Consider the following 21,653-nt stretch of genomic DNA (forward strand, 5'->3'; position numbering starts at 1 on the left):
CGCGCACTCAGACACACACGCACGCACGCACACACACACAGACGGGGCTGCCTCCGCACGCTCGCACCACACACGCTCGCACACGCACACACACACTGACGTCTTTTGCGCATTTCCTGCACTGGAGCGAGCGGCGGAGCGGCACCGGCAGGCGGGCTGGGGCTGCGCGCGGCGCGGCGCGGAGGGAAGCGGCCGGCGGCGGGCGGGCGCGGGGCGGGAGGCGGGAGGCGGCGGCGGCGGCGGCTCTGCCCATCGCCAGGGCGGCGGCCGCCCAGCCGGAGCCTGCCGAGACCCGCGCGGCCCGCTCCGCTGCCGTCGCCCCCCATGCGCGGGGGTCGCTCCGCTGGGTCCTCGGCCTTGGCGGCGGCGGCGGAGGGGGAGGAGGCGGCACAGGACGGGCGGCTCCGGGCTCCGGCGCGGATGGAAGGTCCTCGCGTGGATGTTTGCTGAGCGGAGGCTGTGCAGTAGGCAGGGCTGGTGGGTCGGCCGGTGTTTCTGATTTGTGTGTGTGGGTGCGTGTGCGTGTGTGTATGCGTGTGTGTGTATTGTTGTGTGGCGCACGGGCAGGACTGGCGTGTGCAGGAGCCTGGGATCGCGGCTCTGCCTCCTCTGCAAAGTCTGATCCAGGATTATGGTCTAGGTGAAGGGAGAAGGCTCTTGCTCACCCCAAGGACTGGTTATGCTCGGGTTTTGATTGCGTTCGGGGGTTTCTGCAGCCGCGGACGCCTCCCCCTCCCCGGCGGCCCTCCTCCCTTGTTTTCCGTTAGAAACACGGGCAAGAAAATAAATGTATTCACTGGGTGTCGCAAGAGCAAAGGCTAAATAATCAAAGGTAACAGAAGCAGCAAGGCGAAGAGACCCGCACTGTATCCTGCTCCCCCACTCCCAGACCTGCCCTCCTATTTATTGGCGAGACCTCCCTCCCTCCCTCCCTCCCTCCCTCCCTCTCGGTGCGACTGCGTCCTGCGAGTGTTTAATCCCGGGAAAAGTGCAGCCGTCCAGCCATGGTGGTTTTCAATGGCTTGCTGAAAATCAAGATCTGCGAGGCGGTGAATCTGAAACCCACAGCGTGGTCGCTGAGGCATGCGGTGGGTCCCAGGCCGCAGACCTTTTTGCTGGACCCTTACATAGCCCTCAATGTGGACGACTCCAGGATCGGGCAGACCTCAACCAAGCAAAAGACCAACAGTCCTGCTTGGAATGATGAATTTGTCACCGACGTTTGCAATGGCAGGAAGATAGAGATGGCTGTTTTCCATGATGCCCCCATTGGGTATGATGATTTTGTGGCTAACTGCACTATACAGTTTGAGGACTTGCTGCAGAACGGGAGCCGCCACTTCGAGGACTGGGTGAGTGTTCGCGCTGTAGATACATACACGTACATATGATTTTCAGTGGCACGGCTCTGGATGCAACATCTGTCTTGCAGAGCTAGGTTGCCAAGGGCATGTAATGGCTCTGAAGGCTTTTCATTATTTCCATGCTTTGTTATACTCAGATAGTCATGGTTACTGTGTATCTAATGCATGTGGTCTACAGGCAAGGGAGGAAAGAAAAATATGCTGAATCTAAGGAGGAGATGTATAATTACCACTTCAGTTTCTGAAATTACATTACATCAATACAACTCCAGTTATCTTACTGTGTTTGGAAAACCCCAACAAAATGCATCCATACAGAACATTACTGCAAAACCCAGATCCAGCACTTAGACTGAGTTCATCATTTCGGTGTGAATACTCTTGGTCAGCCTGGCATTGACAAGCCTTAAAAATCCAGACCTGACCTCTGATACGAGACACTTTGGGGTCTTCATGTCACTTGAAAGCTCACTGCATCAACACTTATGTTCCTCCTTCCCTCCCCCAGATGATCTACACCTTTATGTGTAGAGCTAGTGCAGTGCTTCTTCAAATGCCTGAAACTGATAAAAGGGTCCTGGTGGATTTTGGCCCCAACCAGACAAATTCTGTTGCCTTTATACACAACGTGTCGTACAGCTTCTAAGGTGTCTTAAAGACCCAGAAGCTAACATGCCTCAGTCAGAGTACAAAAACCCTGGAGAATGCTTGGTCTGACATTCTCAGGTACTGTGATTTAACATGGAAAAATGAAACAAACAAAAAAAGAAACACAGGAAACGTGAATATGCACATTTCACATTTCTGCAATTAAACAGTTAAATGGTATATCTTTTAAATAAGATGTATAATAAAGCAATAGTAACTGTCTTCTCATTTTAAATGTGCCCTGCTTGACCAGCTCTCTGAAATGTGTATGCTCATCTTTTTGTGTATTTATTTGTTATGGTCAAGGATACTAGGCAGGGCAATATTTCTTTGGCAAACAGACAAAGAACCCAGGACCACAGTAAAAATAGTGAGAGTTAATAGCTCTGAGTTTCATGTATTCTTTGGGGCTTCTTTACTTAATGCAGTGGTATAAAGAGATGTCAGAATGATGGAAAGGCGTGAAAGAATTAGGCTCTATGCTGATGAAGAGCTGAATAACATTACTGTTAAAACTTTTATCTTTACAACTTTAAAATATTTTTCACCTCTGCTACGTATATTACATCATGGTAATTAGGATCTAGATCATTCTGATGCTGTATAAAAGCTACACATTAGTAAGCTCAGATGGTAAAACTGGGTGATAGGCAGAGGCAAAATAGCCAAATCAGGAAAAGACAAATGCAGCAGTATTGCAGATGTCCTTTACCTGGATTGAATGATAATCAAGTTGTGGCTTTCCTGAAATCAGAGTGAGTTTCATCTTTGAGACCAATGGGATAAGGATGTTATCTCAGGTTTTTAGTGAAAGAATAATAATTTCGTATGTTCTTTTTGCGTGTGGTACATGTTGTGAGTTTGTTGCCAAATCTGCAAGGACCTTGCAGGTTGCAGATGCCAAGTTTGAGTTTTGGTGGGGCTGGTGTGCTGGGGTACATCCTGGCTCTGATTTTTAAGGTGAACTCAAACATCTGAACACCTTCCCTAGATAAACAGTGGAACTGAACAGATCAAGGACCATTGTAAACATGATTTGGTAGGAACTACTTAGCTGAATCAGATAAATGCTGTGTTTTACTGCACCAGGATTCATTGCTGTCCAGCATTCACTGGGTGGGAGGAGATGAGGGAGTGACGAGGCTTGCTGTCTGTTGATGTGACAGAATTGAGGACATGGCAGTGGATCGTAACTGGTCAGCTCAATATAATGCAGCTTCTGAAGCATCGCTTACCTTGTTCGGTGTTGTAAATCCTCACGGTTTGGATTGTGTTTGTGCAGTACGTATAATACACAGCGTATACCACCCTCCCTGTATCACAAAATTGGTGCAGAGGCAAGTATTTATAGGATTGTGCTTTACCCTTTCCAAAATCTGCCCGTTTACTGAACGTGTCACTGTAATTGTAATACCGAGTGCATTTATTGAATTGTTAATAGATAGGGACCTTCAGAGAACTGGCTCTTACAAAATCACATTGTTTTTTTGTCTGATTTCACTGAGTTAAAATAAGGCCTGTGGCCATGACATCTCTATAGAGTCCATAGTGAAGTAAATAGATTTATTGGCATCTTCATCAGTGTCTGGAGTCTATATTAAAACCTGAAAAAGAGAAGTCGTCTATGAAATGAATGGGTTTCACAGTACAAGGAAGGTGCACGTGGCCTAAACCAAGGTTAGAGTAAGACCGTCTGGTAAGATGCAGTTTCTTCTGTTTAATAAGAGGACTAATTCCTTCATTTCACTCTTGGCATTTAAGGCAGATATTTTTGTAGTGCTCTTTCCCAGCTTTGTAACAAGCAAATTAAAAGCAGCAGTCACAGGAACATGTTCCTCCTTACTGTCTGAAATATCGAATAAATGCAACCTAAGAAACTCTCTTGGAGACTGTAAGGTCACCTTATGCCATTCTGAGGGTTGCCCTTTAAGCAGTCCTGAGAGTTTGAACTGGCTACCGTATGCTTGTTGAGTGTGTTTGGTGTAATTGCACTGCTGCCCCTCTTTACCTTCAGAATGATGCAACAGTTTTTGCAGGACTGGACTGTCACTATTTAAACAGGTTTGAGAAAATGCTCATGTGCTGAGAACAGCTCTTGTCAATATATTAATAGCTTTAATGCTTTCAATCTCGTATAATGCTGCATGTATTTTTGTAAGGAAACTTCAATATTTGTAGTATCTGCACTAGGGTCAAGGTTACGTTACTTATCCTGTAATATATTTCTAGGTTCTTGTCAGAAGTCCAAAATGCAAAAAAGACTTGCAAAGAAATAGTGTTCTTTTTTTTTTTTCCCCCTAAAAAGAAACTTTCTCTCTTTAGCCAGCTCACCTACTTTGATTGGTTTTTGCCATTGTGCAAATCCTTGTATTTTTTTCTAAGAGATGAGTTTTTTAGGAAAATACTGGGTATTTTTCTCACTGTTAAGCCTGTGCTATATACTGATGCCATGGTTACAGTGGAAACACGGATGATAAACAAGTACAAAGCTTGAAATCATGATAGCGTCTATTGTATTAGGACAAGTCAGATAAATATGCAACATTCTGGTTCCTTTTATCTACAGAGTATTCAGCAGTTGTAAAAATTATTTTTAACCTTATGATATGTATACTCCCTGAATATATATATTAAAAAATCAAAGTTGTGGCCTAAAACAGTGGTTCAGATTTTACTGGATGGAAGCTTTTAAACAAAATATGTACCTTTTTTTTTTTTTTAATGATCAATGTAAAATATTTGTTTGGGTTTCTAGAAAAGGTATAGTGACAATTAAAAAGATGGCTGCTTTTCCAGTGGTGCATCAATACAGACATAGCACGGTAAAAGTGTCAGTTTTGCAGATTTTTTCAGTCATGGCTACACTGCAGTTTTAAAGAGAGCTTTGGATTTATGACATTACAGGCTTTTCTGTAAGTGCATAAAATGTTATATAGAATGGCATAGAGTATTTGAGAGAATGTTGGTGAACTTACACTTTGAAAAATATGAAATACAGAACAATAAACAACTTGCAAATTCTGATTGAAAAACAAACTAGTAACATGAAAGCTGTGGCTGTATTTTTTTTTTTAGTTAGGTTATTCAGGTAATAATAAAGTATGTCTTTATCTAGCCTTCTCACATCTGGCATATGTAAATGTTGCACTTGAGTTAGTAATGCAGCTACATTTTAATCAGAATTGAGATCAGGAAGGAAAATTCCGTTGATATTTAGCCTTGTGGTTACACTCCTGTGAATTAGCACAATCAATGTTTACGTGTTTGGATGATTGGTAATCTGGGTTCTGAGTTCAAGTCCACTTTCCAGAGTTGACAGTGGATGAAATCAGTGTGATCGGACCTATGCCAAAGACACCATCTAAGGGTCTTAGCCATTAGCCTGCCTGTACACAAGAAAACCTATTGAGTCGTCCTAAGAAATCCGTTTGCAGGCAGAGTAGCAGGACTCATTAAATCAGTTCAGGACATCACAATGTTTAGCAAGAAAAACCTCTATTTCCACTGAAAATATTTTACAGCTATATTTAGGTTAGTGAAACAAGTTTAATTTTCTGTTGTCTTAAAAAAATCCCTAATGCTGTTAGGAAAAAAATAAAACACAGGTTTCAGTGAGCTTTTCTTTGCAAATCCTAGATCTCTTCCATACTGTTTTTTTTTCTCTTCAGTGCTGCTTATTAAGATCTAAATTTAAAACATTATACTTTTTTAAAAGCATCCCTTCATATTTCCATTTTATCAATGTGAAGTTAGTCATGCAACTGTGCCACCATTGCATAAAGCAAGTTTATTATGAATTAATATATCTCAATAACAAGTTGATGATGAGTTATGGGAAATGGCATGGGGAATAAGTACACTCTTTTACATACTTGTTGAACTGTTGAGTTACATATTTTTATGTCATGTTTATAGTGTACTATTGAAGAAGTTTTCCTATTGGAAAGACTAGGTCTTTAAGTTGCAGTCTATACAGTTAGACACCTAGGTTAACGGAGCTCTGAATGTCACCCAAAAGGCAATAGTGGGGGGTGGGGATTAAAACTCTTCTGAGTCCTTGGTCCTGTGAGCTGTCCATGGATGGGAGGAGTAGAACTGTCTCCTTCCAGCACCTCTAATCTGAATTAACTGGGAAGACTACTTCGGTGCTTATCAGAGTTTCACTTTTTGTTTGGTTTTTTGTGGTTTTGTTTTGTTTTGTTTTTTTAAAATGCCATTTCTGTTGCTTGAAATCGGAACTCCTTTCAGTCAGCAGGTGATCTGTTGTAGCTGGCAGACAGAGAGTGGAATTGTCATCATTTTAGTGCAGGTCACCCTGTGCATTAACCTCTTCTTGTGCCATACACTACTGAAGGTTGGCATTGGGCTAGCAGAGTGTGACTGTAGCATATTTTCATTTTTATTTTCATCTACTGCCTGAACTTATCTGTGCTGATGGTGTTGAAAGGCCTAGGATTTTGCTTCTGAAAGCTTTACATCTCATCTAAACTGCGGTTCATGGGCTGCTGAAAAGCATTGTTATCAGAAGAGTATTTGTTGAAATGAAAGGGAAATTGCTTTCCTGTTTGATAGGTTTCTGCATGACAAGGCTGTCACTGAGCAAGGTCTGTCAGGCTTGGGGGACAAGGGTGAGAGAGCTACAGGGGATCGGCAGGGTTTCACAGGGACTCAGTGTAATTGTGAGGGTGGGCAGTTGTCAGGAGAAGATGAGAGATTTTGGAGAGCACTTTGTGCAGGTAGGGGTCTTCGTTGCCTTCTCCCCCAGCCTGTCTCCCTCCTGCGCCTCGTCTTTTCCCTCTCTGCTGGGGACGTGGTACAGTCACTACACAGGTCACCCACTATCTTGTATCAATCCTTTTCTACAGCTGCATAATCTACTCCTACTCCCTGCTAGAAATGTTCTCTCCTAACAGCTCCTGCTTACCTGCAGTGCTTCGCAGCCTGCTGAAAAGCAATAGAGGGGGAAAAAGCTGCCTCTGCAATTGCTACTGCAGGGAGAGAGAAAGGGCAGAGTGGGGAAAGGAAGAGATGAGGCATGGAGAGAAACCCGGAGGAGGGTAACGAATAGTTGCTGCTACCCCACATACTCCAGCTGCCCTTTTGGCAACAGTAGAAAGCTACACATGTAGGAGACAGGGATGAGCTGGCATAGGCAAATTGACTAGTTGAAGGCTGTATGTTGCTCACTGACCTGTTTTGGGTTTTTTTTCTTGCCTGCCTTGCTCAGTGTATAGCTTTTGAAGTCTCACTTCAGACATGAAAAAAATTGCTCAGGGCATGAAAAATGTGTAGTAGAGCATGCATTTCACTTAGCACTGAATTACCATACATGTAGGTCAGGATTTGATCCCATGACTGATCAGAATCTCATCCTATTCTTGCTAACACCAACACCTATACGAAGTTCCACACAGTGAAAGTAATTCTACTGAACTCTGTAGAAGTATTTGTTAGAACAAATTTACCAGTAATAGAGTCCAGTTCATAGGTATTAATTCAAAGCTAGATGTTAAGAAATGTCTAAGCAGGGTGAAAACGATTCCTACATGTCCTTCTTGCACCAGTTTTTAGACAGTGCGTATCATTATTCCAGCTCAGGTGGTTCCATAGACACTAAGCAGAACTTCATGGTTGTGAGTAAACCACTGATCTCACTGGGTTTGCTGGGTTCACTGGATTTCATGTAGGCATGTGTTTAAATTCTTTTCTCAATTGGTGCCTGTTTTCCAAGGGAAAACTGAGAATAAATAACATTTAACAACATCCTTTACTTTTATTTTACTCTTACTGATTTATTATTCTTCTGTAAATCTTGCACATGCAAGCCTGGTTTCTGCTTTCCTCAGCCATCAAAACTAAATCTCTGCCCTCCCTGTCCAGAATTCTTTAAATACTGCCAAAATGAGGATTTGATTTAAGCTGGAATTGTAGGACTTGGCATCTAAGAGTGATTAATTTCCACTCCCTAACTATACTTCCATTTAAATGAACTTTTTGGGGGTTTTCAAGTTTTGAGGGGAGGCTGCAAATATGATTTGTAAAAAATTAGAGGTGAGGGCTTTTCTGCTTGGAATTGGCTGATTGAATTCAGTTCTGCTTTACCTGGTACTGTCTTAATCTCCTTTCCCTCACCCCAGTTATTAGACTGTAAGAGAAAGATATCTACAGTTCATGTTAAGAGAGATTTTGGAAACAATAAGGTATGCAAGTAATGGGAAATCTGTGGTCAGAGAGGACTGAGAAGAGACTTTCCCTCCATGCACATGGAAAGGTAGGAGTGGAACTATCTGGATATGGAATAAGATCAGAATTCCAAAGACAGCTTGGAAAACTGCCCGTTTGCGGGGGGAACCAAACCAACCCTTTTGTCAAGCTAGACAAAGCAAGGTCTGAAGAATGGGGATATTTTGCGTGCCCTTTTGAGTCAAGCAAATTGTGGCAGTTACAGGGTTTCTACCATTTGGGGGCAAAGTGGTCATTACAGAAGGCTGACAAAAAGTTTTAACATTGTGTTTGTAAGCGACTGCTTTCCTATTAGGCAGTCACTAGAATATTTAAAAAGTATATTCAGCAATATTGGTATGAAACTGCAACTGTAAAGCTAATAAATAATTCTAGAGATTGGGTAACTTTTGTGGCAGTTACATACTTTGCACTATATTTTAGTAAAGCAAAATGCAAATGAATATGATGTAAGAACATCTTCAGAATTATTATCAACTCTGATTATTACTCACAGTCAGTAGCTTGAATTGCTAGTAAAGTTGATTTCTGAGTGTCCTCTCACTTACATTCCTCTAAGAGTTAAAAAATCTTAAATTATCATTGCTGTGATTTAACAGAAGCCAAGATTTCACATATTTCTGAATAGCACAGCGAAAAAACCTAGTAATATTGGCATGGTCCCATTAAATATAACAGGAGTTTTAACATTTATTTTATTGGAAGCAGTGTTAGAGAAATGCTACACAGTTCTGAGAGTTTTTCTCCCACTGGAGTCTGTAGGGCTTGAATTGTTGAAGAACAGAAGTAAAGAAACACCATTTCTTTTAGAATTAAAAAAGGCAAAGTTTGATTCCATTGGAGGCTTGCAGGCAGCCATTTCTGCCTTATATTGGCTAACTTGAGCTGATTTAATTGTTCCAGACAATAGAATCATTTTGGTTGTTTCTGTGTCCTGCTGGGCAGTTTCATCACAGGCAGGAACAAAAAAGCGTGAATAATGGCTAGATGTTGCCAAATAAATTTCACGTCTTCATTGTTTGAACAGTGAGCCCCCATTGTATCTGTGTATCTTAAATGAAGAGTAGGCAAACTTAATACTTAGTGTTTCCAACTTAATATCTTTCAGTTCTTTACAGTATAAATATGTAAAAAGCCTCTTATCATGGGGAACCAGGGTTTCTTATGCATTTTAGAACTCTTCATTCTTCAGTACATTGGCCTTTGTAATGTCATTAAAAAATATAAGGCTTTGTCAATGTTAATATTTGTAAGTATCTTTAGATAGTGATGTGGTAGCAATGAAGCAAATGTAATGGTGGTGGAGACATGAAGGGAAGACTGATGCATACTCTGCACAGGTGATGAGGAAATGGTTGGAATTGCTTTGCTTTCTTTCACAGATTAAAAGCCAGCAAGAGAGTAGTGTTTTCTCCTTCCTTGTTTTCTTTCAGTTTCCTCTTTATCATCTGTTCTATCTTCATGCTGCCAGTTCTCCATCTTTCTTTATCTGTTCTGGCTTCAAGATGGTCAAGAAATGATGGGGTGACCTTTACAGGATTGCATAAGATTTTGATGTTGGCAATGGTAGCAGGCTACGTGAATGAAATGTTCTGCTATAGATCTCTACACAGACCTATTCCAAGTACAGTTTTCTTGCTGGGACCATATTTACTCATCGCATAAGTCTTTGCGGCATCTGTCAACTTCCCTTTATTTCAAGGTGAGATTGATCCATAGTCTTTGAAAATGATGTTGGAGAATGTGTTGGAAAAGGAAAGGCTAAAGATCACTCATGCTGCATCCACTTTGTTCTCTTTCCTACGTGGTTCTAGTTGGATTTATTGAGGAATCTTTTTTTTTGTAATTTTTTTTCTTTTCCTCTTGAGTTTCTTTGCCTTTTCCTTCCTTGTAACCATTGGCACCTCTTGAACATTTGACCTCATGGCCCACTTCTTTTCTCCTTAATCCACTGCTATCACCTTGTCCTCAAGTCCTGGCTGGCTGTTTTAGCTTTTCCTTAATTTTTCTTGTTATTACTTCCTATATATCCATATTGCTGTTAGTCCTACCACTCCAACTCCTTCTCTCTTCTTGTCACACTGGTGGACCAGTGAGCTCCTCGTGTTAGTAGGACTCAGAAGCATCTTCAGTATCTGAAGCTCTGTGGGATTTGCCCAGCTGCTGTCATCCAGAGCATGTCCCCACTGTGCTTCTCTGCAAGCAGCAGGGAACTAACTGATCAGACTGGTGGCTGTTGGAAGAGTTATGTTCAATCAGAAGTGATGCACTGAGTTTCCAGTTAGTTATACTACAGAAGTGGTTGAAGGAAGAAGTGTAATATGGTAGCTTTGAACTTCAAGCAAAATGCTCTGGTTTTGGCAGAGTCAGTGAGATGTTGAAGGAACATGATCTGTCCCTGAAAACTGGATTATTCCAAGCAATGGAAACACTGTTGTAAAATTTTAGTTGGTACTGACTGTTGGGATTTTCAGGGACTCCTCATCACGGAAAATACCTAGTATTGTTTGGTATTTTTATTTTATATAAAGTGAAATTATGGTTTTTGTCTTCAAAAAATTACAGTCCAAGCACAAGTCAAAAAAGGCAGATTGGGGCAGCCAAAAGAAGTAATAGGAAAATGCTTACCAGTGTGAAAGGCTGAAGTGGTAGCTTAGCAGCAGCCTATCAACTGAGCTTTGCTTGGTGTCCCTAACTCAAAACCTCAAGGAGAGAGGCAATAGTGGAAATTTTGCTGGAAATGTTTGGAGATCCTGATGCTTTGCATGATGTGGTGTTTCTCTTCAAAGAGTTGACAGGTTTAGAGGGACAGCCCTTATGGTCTAGTCCATGGTTCTCAAATTCCTAGTTATTTCTGAGTATCCCATATAGCTTTAAGAATATTTGGGATCATCTACTTTTAGGGAACTACAGGATTTTTCTGTATAATTCCATGAAAGCTAGTATTGACTGTATTATTACATTTGAGCTTTTTTTCCTTATCAGTAGCTGGGTTAGAGCACTACCAGTACAATAATCAACTACAGACACGATATATAGGGTTAATCTTATGTAATGATGTCACTGGGCTGTGATAAGCTTTGTTAAGTTTTATTCTGCACCTTTACTCTCTGTGCCAGCAAGTTCTCAGAGCCATGTCAAGGCTCTGAGAGGAGGAAAGAGGAAAGAAGTTTTATTAACACCTCATGCTGATTTTGTAGGAGTGTTACCCATTGCATCAGAAGCAAGTGACAGTGCTTTTCACCTAAAGAGCAAAACCTTGTAGCTCTTCCTGATGACCTTTATGCAATACTTTATTTATTTATATATGTATAGTAAAGTCCATTACTTTAAAAAGAATATTGGTTTAGTGATCATATTTAGGAGGTAGCTTTGCATGTGCATTTTTTATAAGGCCATGTAAAAGGTTTTAAAATACAAATTCAACTAAACTGATTTTTAACAATTCCGTGGTGCATTAACAGCCTGGACACCATGACCCAGACAAGTTCCTATCTCTTTAGGTGCTCTTTCCTTGCCAGTTTACAGTCATTCTTTGTGTCTGCTTTGCCCGTTCGTTGGAGGATGCCTTGGGTAGGGGATATCATATTACTTTCTTGTATATATCATTTAGTAGGACTGTGGGATCCCAATCTTTTTTGAAAGGTGTTCACTGTAGAACAGTAGTATAGTGTAAAAGAAGAGATCAGGTACAGCTGACCTGCATTTGTCATAGCCCAGTGCAGTGCAAAAAGCAGAAACTTTTCTGTGTTAGTTTTGTTGGCAAGTAGATGTGTGAGTAAGCAAAAACCAATATACCTTAAACAAACACAAAAGAAGTTTAAGTCTGTAGTGTGTGTCATACACTAATGACTGGAGGACAGACAAGGTGTAAGTTGTCTTGCACAGCAATTCAAAGCTGATGTTCCTATATTGACTTTAATGGGAGTTTCTTTGAGTGGTGTTCCCTGTTGCTGAAACTGTTGAGAGTATGTGTATCATTTAGTTGCATACATAGTGATTCCTCTGTGCTACTAGCTGAGTTAGGGAGACCATCAATTGAATTCCTTATATGTTTAATATTGCACTTTATGTATTTCTCAGAATTGAGGCCTATTGTAAATTTTTCAGATATGTGGAAGTCCCAGGAAGAATTTAGGCTCCTGATTCAGCAGTCTTTTGAAAGTGTTACCCAGCTGTCTTTTCATCAGTGATTATTTTTCAGTGTTTTATCTGTAGTAAGCTCAGCTTCTAAACTGTTTATGAATGATTTTGTGAGTGCATTGTGAACTGCTTGTGAATGCTCAGAATTGTCAGTTCTGACCAACGAGCCTTCTCTTCAGTTTGGTACGTACATATTTTCTCACATGTGGTATTGTTCAGAGTGTTTTTAAAGTAAAAAAACCAAACCCCAAAACAGGCCCCAAACCTTAACTTTTTGGTTTTTTTTCTGACTGATACTTCATTAACAAAACAATAGTAAATCATTGGGTATTTGAACAAATAAAATGAAACTGATCTCTAGCCTTGTTTGAATGTACTCTGGACATCAAACTGACAGGCTCTAACATGTTCCAACTGTTATATTTGGTTTAAAAAGTGTGCACTCTCCAGCCAAGCACTGTTTTGCTGTATCAGTGTTATTAATACCATAAAGCTTTCAAAATCCTTAGTGTAATCCAAAGTTTACATTTTTTAAAATCAGGTTTAAAATCAGATGTGAAGTGTGAGGATGTCATTTTGTCTTTTATGCTGTTCCTGGAAGATGGAGGTCAAAAAAAAGCATCTGACTGAAATGGAATGCAGGTAGAGTAAGAAATGGGAGCAGCTCTGGTGAAACCTCTTCTCCCTACAGCAGTCTCCCACTGGACTGTATGGGCTTCTTTTGTTTGGGACCTGGGCATAATTGTGGCAATGATCAGTAAGACAAATTACAGGCCGAATGTTTTGTACAACTGCCAAAAAGTTGGCAGCTCTTCCAGCAACTGTCAATCAGCCCTGCACCCTATTTGCAGACTAGCAAGTAAAATATGCTTCCCAGCAGCAGTGTGCTGGTCTGCAGAACCCCTATATGTAAGCTTTATGCACGGTTAATCAACTTTACGATGCAAATGATGTGAATCTTGGAGACATTTTATGCACCTATGAAAATGTACTTGATGCTAGTGATATCCCCAGTAAGACAGGAGTGAAGTGCTGAAGCCACCTCGGAGCGTGGATGCATACATTCTGGCAGGGTGACAGTTTTGAATGCAGGAGTTATTACTTTCTCTTTGTTCACGCTCACAATGTGTTAGGTTGTGCAGAAAGAGAAAATTAAAAGTTTCTTCCTGGAGGAGCTTACGCTGTAAAATAAGAAAAACTTATTATGTCACTTTTGGGTAGTAAGGTCATAAACTACAACATGAGATCTATAGAGGTTTTGGACCTGTGTATCAAGATAGAAGTGACGTGCAAAAGCCATAGAAAATGCATAACAAAGTACAAGTCTATACTTTTCAGAACAGAATTATGCAAAAGAAATAAATAGTGTGTTATTGCAACTTTTACAAATGTATTTGATGGCCCTTGGGGAAGCAGTAGTTGTCTGAGTAGTTAAGGGAGAATGTTTTTATTCACGTGAGTCAGCAGAGAAAAAGGCTGAAGCTTATGTTGTGTGCCAAACCAAGGAACATGTAAGTAAGACAGACAGTCAACAAAGTGAAGCCACTTTGTAATAGGCCAGATTGCACAAATAAGGAAGATCATATGTGCAGCAGGCTTTATTTAAATAATAGTTTCAAAATGTCAGAACAGGTCACAACATAAAAATGGCTGTCATCGGTATTGCTTGGTTTTCCTTAGTGTTTGTGGTAACAGGTGAGGTTGGTGAATTAATTTTCACAGTACACAAAGTGTTCCTGATCCTGATTACTTTATGGTCTGAAGTTTTAGGGAGCCGTGAGATAATGTGTAATAACTTCATCATAATCTTGCATGCTGTGAACTGGTCAGACAAGTTTTTACATACTTAATTGTCCTGCATCTACTTGTGATATAACATGTTATCTCCTCTCTCTTCTGTAATTTTTGCCTTTATTTCAATTCATATAATTTCTTCAAACAAATGAGGATGTCAGTAATGGGAAATGATGGGATGGGCATTCACTCATAATTCAGGTATTAAATCTTCTTATAAAATGAATAGTCCAGCCTTTTACATCAGTGGTTCCAGAAGAGGCCTTTGTCTGCTTCAGATTGACATGTAGTGATACATAGGTCTTATCTGTCTTAGGTAGTAATGAAAATCATTATCAAAATACCTGAGCCTGGAGAATTTTGAGCATAGTCATCTTCACAGCATTCCTAAGAGGAAGTGTAATGGATGGAGAAACTGTATTCCTCCATGTCACCCAGAAGTATGGTACAAGCATTATGGTTTTAATCTCAGAGTTTTGCAATGGACGTATCAGTATCCTCATTTTTACAGAGGGGAGACTGGGGCTGAGACTTAGACTACTGAAATAACGTTTCTGCCTGATACCTTTTAGATATCTATCTTTCTGTCTTGCAGCTTCTTCCTCATGTGTCAATCACTGTTCATATTCTCCTTTTCTAGAAGAAGGATTCTTACCGTCACATTTCTGTTTCCTTCTTGTAGCATAGCTTTTGCAGGCTATGGGGTTTAGAATTTGGTTGGGGTTTTTTTTTCTGTTTTAATTCTGCAACCACTTTATTGTGCATCCTTCAGTTATAGTGAACAAACAGAAATGCAGGGCCTCCATCTTGCTGTGTTCTTGACACTGGAGCTTTCTCTGTAGAGGTATGGATCTATAAATCCAGGCTTCCAGACTGTCAAAGCAGAGTCAGTAGTTTGAAGCTGGGCTGCCTCTCTGGATGACTAGTTGGGGGCAGCACCAGCTTTACTGTTACAGTGAAAAAATTACTGTGTAGAGGTATCCTGCATGCATGTACTTCGAGTGCCTGTGGTATTGAGCCTACCTGTGTATGAATATACACAGGCTGTTAAAGGGGCTGAAGAGTTGGATGTTCAAATCCCTCTGAAATGTAGAACGAATTGTTTTGAGCACCTTTGAAAGCTGTCATCCTAACTCATGATTTTGTGTATCATTTATAATCCCATAACTGTAGTTAATACGGTAGAAGACAACAGCAGGCAAAATGTAAAGTTCAAGTATTTGTTGTTTGGTTGTTCATGCACTAAGTTCAGAGGAAAGAGGACTTCCATTTGGGTCACTCATTTGAAGAAACGGAACATTTAATTTTCCATTTTTAGGGCCTTGTCTTTGTTACTAGCAGTAGAAAGGCTTAGGACGCTACAGCTTGAGTTGTGTAAGAAGGAGTAAGTGCAGCTGGTGTGTGCTGTGGAGCAGCTGTGCAGTGCAGCAAAGCCTGATAGCCCAACACCTGAGCGTGTTTATAGAACAGATACAGTGAGATAGTATTGGTGTTGCCTGCCTAGCAAACTACTAGCCTGTGGTTTACACAAGGCGGTCCCTGGTTTTGAAAAAGCCACAGAGTCACTACACCGGATGTGCAAACATGGCTTGGGGTTAACATGTTATGTATGCTTCAGGATTGATCCTGGGTGGGCTAAATTTGGTGTGGATTATAGCAACTGAGGCTTTATGAATTTGAGGAAGAGAGATTCTGGGGAAATTAAAAGGAGGTGTCAGTTTAGCTACTTGGAGTTGCAAAATTATTATTTATTGTGTTTGGAGCTCAAATGAAGTGGGGGAAGGACACAACATACCCATTGCTATCCTTTCATAGTGAGGAAGTAGCATTCTGTTGGGTCTTTTGATGCTGTGTATATTATTGAGCTTTATGATCAGTATAAATTTAACAGCTGGACTTGTAAGTGTAGTAAAGCTTTTTACTTACAGTTCTTTCATCCGAAAGGTGTTGTGCAGACACTACAGAAAAAAATGTCAGAATGTGGATTGTTAACGTTCGTCATACTAAAAGTAGTCAGTGGTGGGAATATCAGTTCTGTGGTATTACACAAAGCTGAAGGCATTGGACTGCAAAGGTGATGAATTTATGGCTTGAATTACTTAGAGTTTTCATCTGTTCATGATAATTGACTTTAAACTCACAACTTATGCATTTCTGTACAGCCATCCAAAATTTACTGTTGACTTTGCAATACACTGGTCAGTGATCTACAGCAAGAAACCAGTGCCCTTAGAATGTAGTCTTATGGATTTGCTTGATTTCAAATGTATGTGGCTCATGAAATTCAATTAGAATAGCGATTTAAAGGAGTATGTTAACAGTTCAGCTTCATTTCTTACTGTAGGCTTATAATAGTGTGACACCTTTGATTGCAGAGAAGCTATGATTTTCTTGCATTAGGTAAATATGAGAAGACATGGTGCCCAGATACAACTAATTATCTTCAAATTCTCCTGGTGTCACAGGTTTACTTTCCTGGAACAGAACACTGATTACAGATGAGCTTTGTTAAGACAGAATGCTTTGAATGTATACTAGAATTGAATGAACGCTAGATGAATACAGATTTGTTTATTAATATTGTTGGCAGGTCCACTGTGCAATGTGAGACCATATCAGTCATCATTGCTTCAGTGTGAAGTTAACATTTGTGTCCTCACTTCCTAAAATATGAATGTAGTATGTTAGGTGTTCATCTCAAGGCTGACATATTTCAACAGCAAAAAAGAGAGAGTATGGAAGGGGTATCCAGCAGTCCTGAAAGTGTCTCCGCTCACAGAACAGGTTCCTGGTAAGAGCTGTAAGTGAAGACCGCGAGTAGGTAACTCCTTTGTGCCTCAAAATACCATCTGTCCCAAGGCTCAGATCTCATGTCCCAGAGCTTACATCTTCAAGCCCACAGGTTCAATGCTACTTTCCTTCAACCCTGCTATCCTTAGGGTTATTACTTTTCCAGTACCACTTCCCTCTTGTACCTTACTTTCTCAGTGGTACTTGTAATCACTGTTTCATTGGTTGCTGTTTGCATCTCCTCAGTTGAGAAGTACCTCACTTCTGCTCCTGGCAGAACTTAAAAATCATGGTGACAGGTTACATTTATCAAAACTCCTATGAGGAATCCTGGTTCAGAAACAAAGCATATAGCCACAGAAAACCATGCATGCATGTGCTAGCCTGATTTAAAAACAAACAAACCAACCCCCCCCCCCCCCCCCCCCCCCCGTTTTTGGCTCCGAATAACTGGAGTACATGAGGGTGAGGGGGGATGAAATAATTTCTCTTCATTTATTTGGGTATGTATGTCCAACTCATTCTGGATTTTCTTTCCTGTTAGTAACTTAGGAAAGGAGATGTTTTCCACCACCCCTGTGTTCTTTTTTTCCCTGGAGAGACTGGTAGCAGCTTTAGTTACAGTTAACATATTTAATCATTAGAAAGCTCAATTTGAAGACTTAGTTTGTTACACTGTGTTTCCCAGCGGCTCCATCCAAATGTGAGACAGGTATAATGGATAAAACACATTACAGCTGTGAATATGTGTCGTAGGAAGAGGTTATGTTGACTGGAAGGGGAGGTGTTGGGCAGCCTCCCTTTCAGGGTTGTCTGAATGATAACTGTGTGAAAGCAGATACAGAAGGAAAATATGTTACTGAGAGCGAACAAAAGCAAGTTCAGTCAGGTATTTCAAGGCCAAGGCAACTCAAGGAGTTATTACTGGCTCTTATTAGCATGCCCGAAAAAAGTAATGTTCTTTGCTTCAGCTGGGTGGTCCTTGGAAGGGGGAGAGATTCTTTCCTGCCTTTTGAAATCATCAAAGAATATGAGAGTAATCATTTCCACAGTTATCTCTGTGTTGGAAAGCCTCGCTGTTCAGGATAAGCCAGGGTAAACAAAGGACAAATAGGAAATGACTTTTTAAAAGTATGGATTTGAACCTATGAGGTGCTGAGTGTCTCCAGTGAAATGCTGAGCTTGCTTGATTTCCAGTAAGTTTATGGCTCTCAGTTCCTGATGGGATCAGGTCCTAAGATTAGATCTACCCTCTGAAGTAAAATCAGGTTACTGCTGTCAGCTTTTTAAACTGCCAATATTGCTTGCAGTGCACATCAGAAGTGCTCTGTATGTACACAGACATGTACAGCACTTGAGTAAAGGTAGAAGCTGATCTACAGGGACTGTATCACTTTCACATTTTCATTGTTTGTCTGTTGTACTAATAAGAACTCTGATATGAAAATGAGACATCAAGAGCATAAAACAGAATATGACATGCTTACTGGCAAAAGGAAAAATCCTTCTTTAGTTTTGCTCTCATGTTTAGGAGCATTTATACATATTTTTCCCTTATGTAGAATAAAATAATGCCAAATTTAAGTAGTGCTTTTCATCAGTAGATTCCTAAGTGGTTATCACTTTGATGAATGTATTGAATAGGCAATCAAGATCTTTGGGTAGAGGAGCATGTAGTGGTGTAGAGCTTCCCTTCCAGATGAATTGCAAAGCCCTTCACATTTAGCTTTGTTGAATTCAGTGGAGCCATTCATGGTGTATGGGTATCTCAATACACCACGGCCTGCATGGAGATTCAGAGCTTGCAAAGGATGTTTGAATTAGACTCCTCCTCTCTCACTAACATATACTTTACTGTCCCTATGAGGTTAATTTGCTACCAATGTTCTGACTGCAGTCATTGTTGGCGTTATTTGAACTAAGGGTGGGTATAATGAGACTTCACTGCAAGTCATGCTGAAGGGGAAAACTACCTGTTTCTTCACAGTAGTTTCTAGAAGTTACACAAGGAAATCTATATGCTCTAAGCATGAACTGAGAAATGGACATACAATAGTCAGACTGATTCAGTCCTCTCATAATTTCTTGCTGTTATGATGAGCAAGTGGCTAAAATTCTTGCATCTGGTTATTGCAGCATGTAGAAATAAAACTTACCTGAAAAGGTACTGAAGTTTTTAATGGCATGACAGAAATGAGGCATGGTTTCTTTTTTTTTTTTTTGTTATTGTTGAAATATTAAATCTATGCTAATGTTGTATAGAAGGTTTAGACCATCTTGAGTCAAAGGGATTTTGTTTAAATTATACCTTTCCCAGGATTTGTGTGTTGCTCTGTTTTCTGTGGTTTGAAAAGAACTTGTGCGTTCATTGACCCTTCCAATATATGGATTATAAACAAATTGGAGGCAAAGGGGAGGAAAAATTAGACAGACTTTTAAAAGACACAGTGCTTAATTCTACCAAAGCTCCTGCCTCAGGCTTCAGTTCTCAGAGTTTCATTAAACAGGTTCTTCTACCTCTGTTTCCTCATTCCTCCTGAGGAGAGTCAAGCTGACCATGCTCGATTAATCATGAGGCTTCAGAGCCTTCCTTGTGCTCCAGAGAAAGAGAAGAATGCTTCCATGCCTGTGGACCAGCAGCACCCCGGAAATATATAAAGTACAGATCCTGAGCTATAATCATTTGGGGCATGGAATTGTTTTCTAGGACAGCTTTTTTTCACTTGGTGCATGGTGACACCTTCTGGGAGGCCACAGGGAGGCTAAACCAAATTTAGCAAGCAAGAAAGGAAGTTACTCCTTTGTGGGGGGAGGCAGTCTTCTGTCAAGGCTGGGGAGCCTTGTTTACCATCATGCAATGATGCAAATCACTCAGAAAATAATGCAAGGGGCAATCTGGAAAATATGGCATATTCCTTAATATACAGTAATCTTTAGAGGACAATATTGCATAATCATATGACATCATCATGTGGGAGAGGTCAGTATTTTGAAGTCAGTGTTTCTCATCTTACCTAAAGGACGATCTTAACACGGAGAAGCAAGGTGGTAGAAAGGGGAGCTGTGCTGGTAGTTGCATTTGTAACCTCCTTTAGTGTATAGACTTACTGTTACATCTTCTTGATCTCAAGTATTTGGTGTACAGGACTTCCCTGAAAAATACTGATAACTTCCTCTGAAACATCTTCAGACCGTCCTTTGAATCTCTGGGTTCTCAGTGTGAAAATAAATGTGCTTCAGACAGTGCCTACTCTGAGAAAAGACCAGACAAAATCTTACTCTTAACTGTACAGATAGGGTCAAAATTAATTGAATATTAGCAATTAATTTTGAAACGGAAGATATGACTACCTTTCCTGCAGCCAGGCCTGCAGTGATCAAGAGTTGGGAAAGAACTGTTCCCAGTTTGTTTACCAATACAACAAATAAGTAACCGTGCAATATTTTTGGCTTGCAGACTGTCAGCTTCAAAAGGGGAGTCCAGAAGCCTATAGAGCTTTAAAAATACCTTGTGCTGGTTTTGAGCGTTAGGGCTAAATGATCCTGTTGTTTCCCTGCATGTCAAGGAACAGAGCACGTCACATTTATCCATTCCTTTTCCATAGTATCTGCGGAATAAAGGATGAGTGAAGAGGTATGCTCTGTAACTTTTGCTCCTCTTTTAGCTCATGATGATGATCAGTAAATAGCGATACCTTGGTTAGTTTGGCTTGGGTCACTGTGTGGGCTGTGAAGCCCCTCTCTGTGAGGCAGGGCAGTCAGGGGACTCATGGTAAGGTCTCACACGGGAGAAAATCTCCTGCAAGGTAACATGGAGCACAAGGATAGACTGTTGTTTGGAGAGTTTTTGAAATCTGCGTGGTGATCTGGAGATCTGACTGGCAACTGAGCACTTCTCCTCTTAAGAGGGTAAAGTTCTGTTCTCACCCCCTTGTTTTCTACTGGAGAGTGTGAATTGGAGCTGGCAGGGCTATCAGTCCTGCCTGAGCAGGGAGAGGAGGGAAGAGGAAAACTGGGAACGTAATTGCAACATTAAAAAAATAAATAACATCTGAAATACCTCAGTATTACCCTAGAGAAATGCCTGTCCCTGATAAATGAGCCTTGATATTGTTGCTGAAATGGTTGTGGGAAGTTTATCATCACAGGCCATATACAATCCTCTGTGGTCTTAACGCATCAGTCTGTGTGTAGTGTGATGCTGTAACCTGGCTAAAACAATATGGTCACCAGAAGTACTGCAAGGTTGTTGGATTGTACCTAAATTATTCGATACTGGATGATTTATAAAGTTTGCTTATATATGTGGAACTCTCTGCTCCTATATATCTTTGACACCAAGGCTTTAGTACATTAAATGCAAAATTGTGTAGGCTCTTCCAATACCTACAGTCCCAATCGATACCTCACCCTCAGGTGATCATGTGTCCAAATATAGGCCAAATACAGACAGAGGGGGATTAGGCAATTGATCTGTCCTTGCTGATCTGGTTATTCAGTAATTCCCCACTAGGAGGTTTCCTGCACCTGTGCTCGGTGTGTTTTGTGGGGGTTACTGAAGGATTGATGCCTTCAGTCTGCAGACCTCTGACAGAAGCATAGCGGTTCCTGTTTTCCATCTGAGGCTGCCAGAGGTAGTGGTTATAAGTACAGCATCAATACAAAACTGTT

General features: G+C 40.7%; 1 protein-coding gene across 2 annotated transcripts in view; it reads left to right on the plus strand.

The window, feature by feature from the left end:
* The first annotated feature begins 240 nt into the window (after positions 1-240).
* The window catches only part of PRKCE (protein kinase C epsilon), a 300,197-nt gene continuing 278,784 nt past the window's right edge, over positions 241-21,653 (plus strand). For both annotated transcript variants that reach the window (XM_069800306.1, XM_069800307.1), the window contains exon 1: positions 241-1,352. In XM_069800306.1, the coding sequence (XP_069656407.1) occupies positions 1,005-1,352 (348 nt within the window). In that variant the 5' untranslated portion in view covers positions 241-1,004. The remainder of the gene's footprint in view (positions 1,353-21,653) is intronic.

This window comes from Haliaeetus albicilla, chromosome 13, assembly GCF_947461875.1.
Source record: "Haliaeetus albicilla chromosome 13, bHalAlb1.1, whole genome shotgun sequence".
Classification (NCBI taxonomy): Eukaryota; Metazoa; Chordata; class Aves; order Accipitriformes; family Accipitridae; genus Haliaeetus; species Haliaeetus albicilla.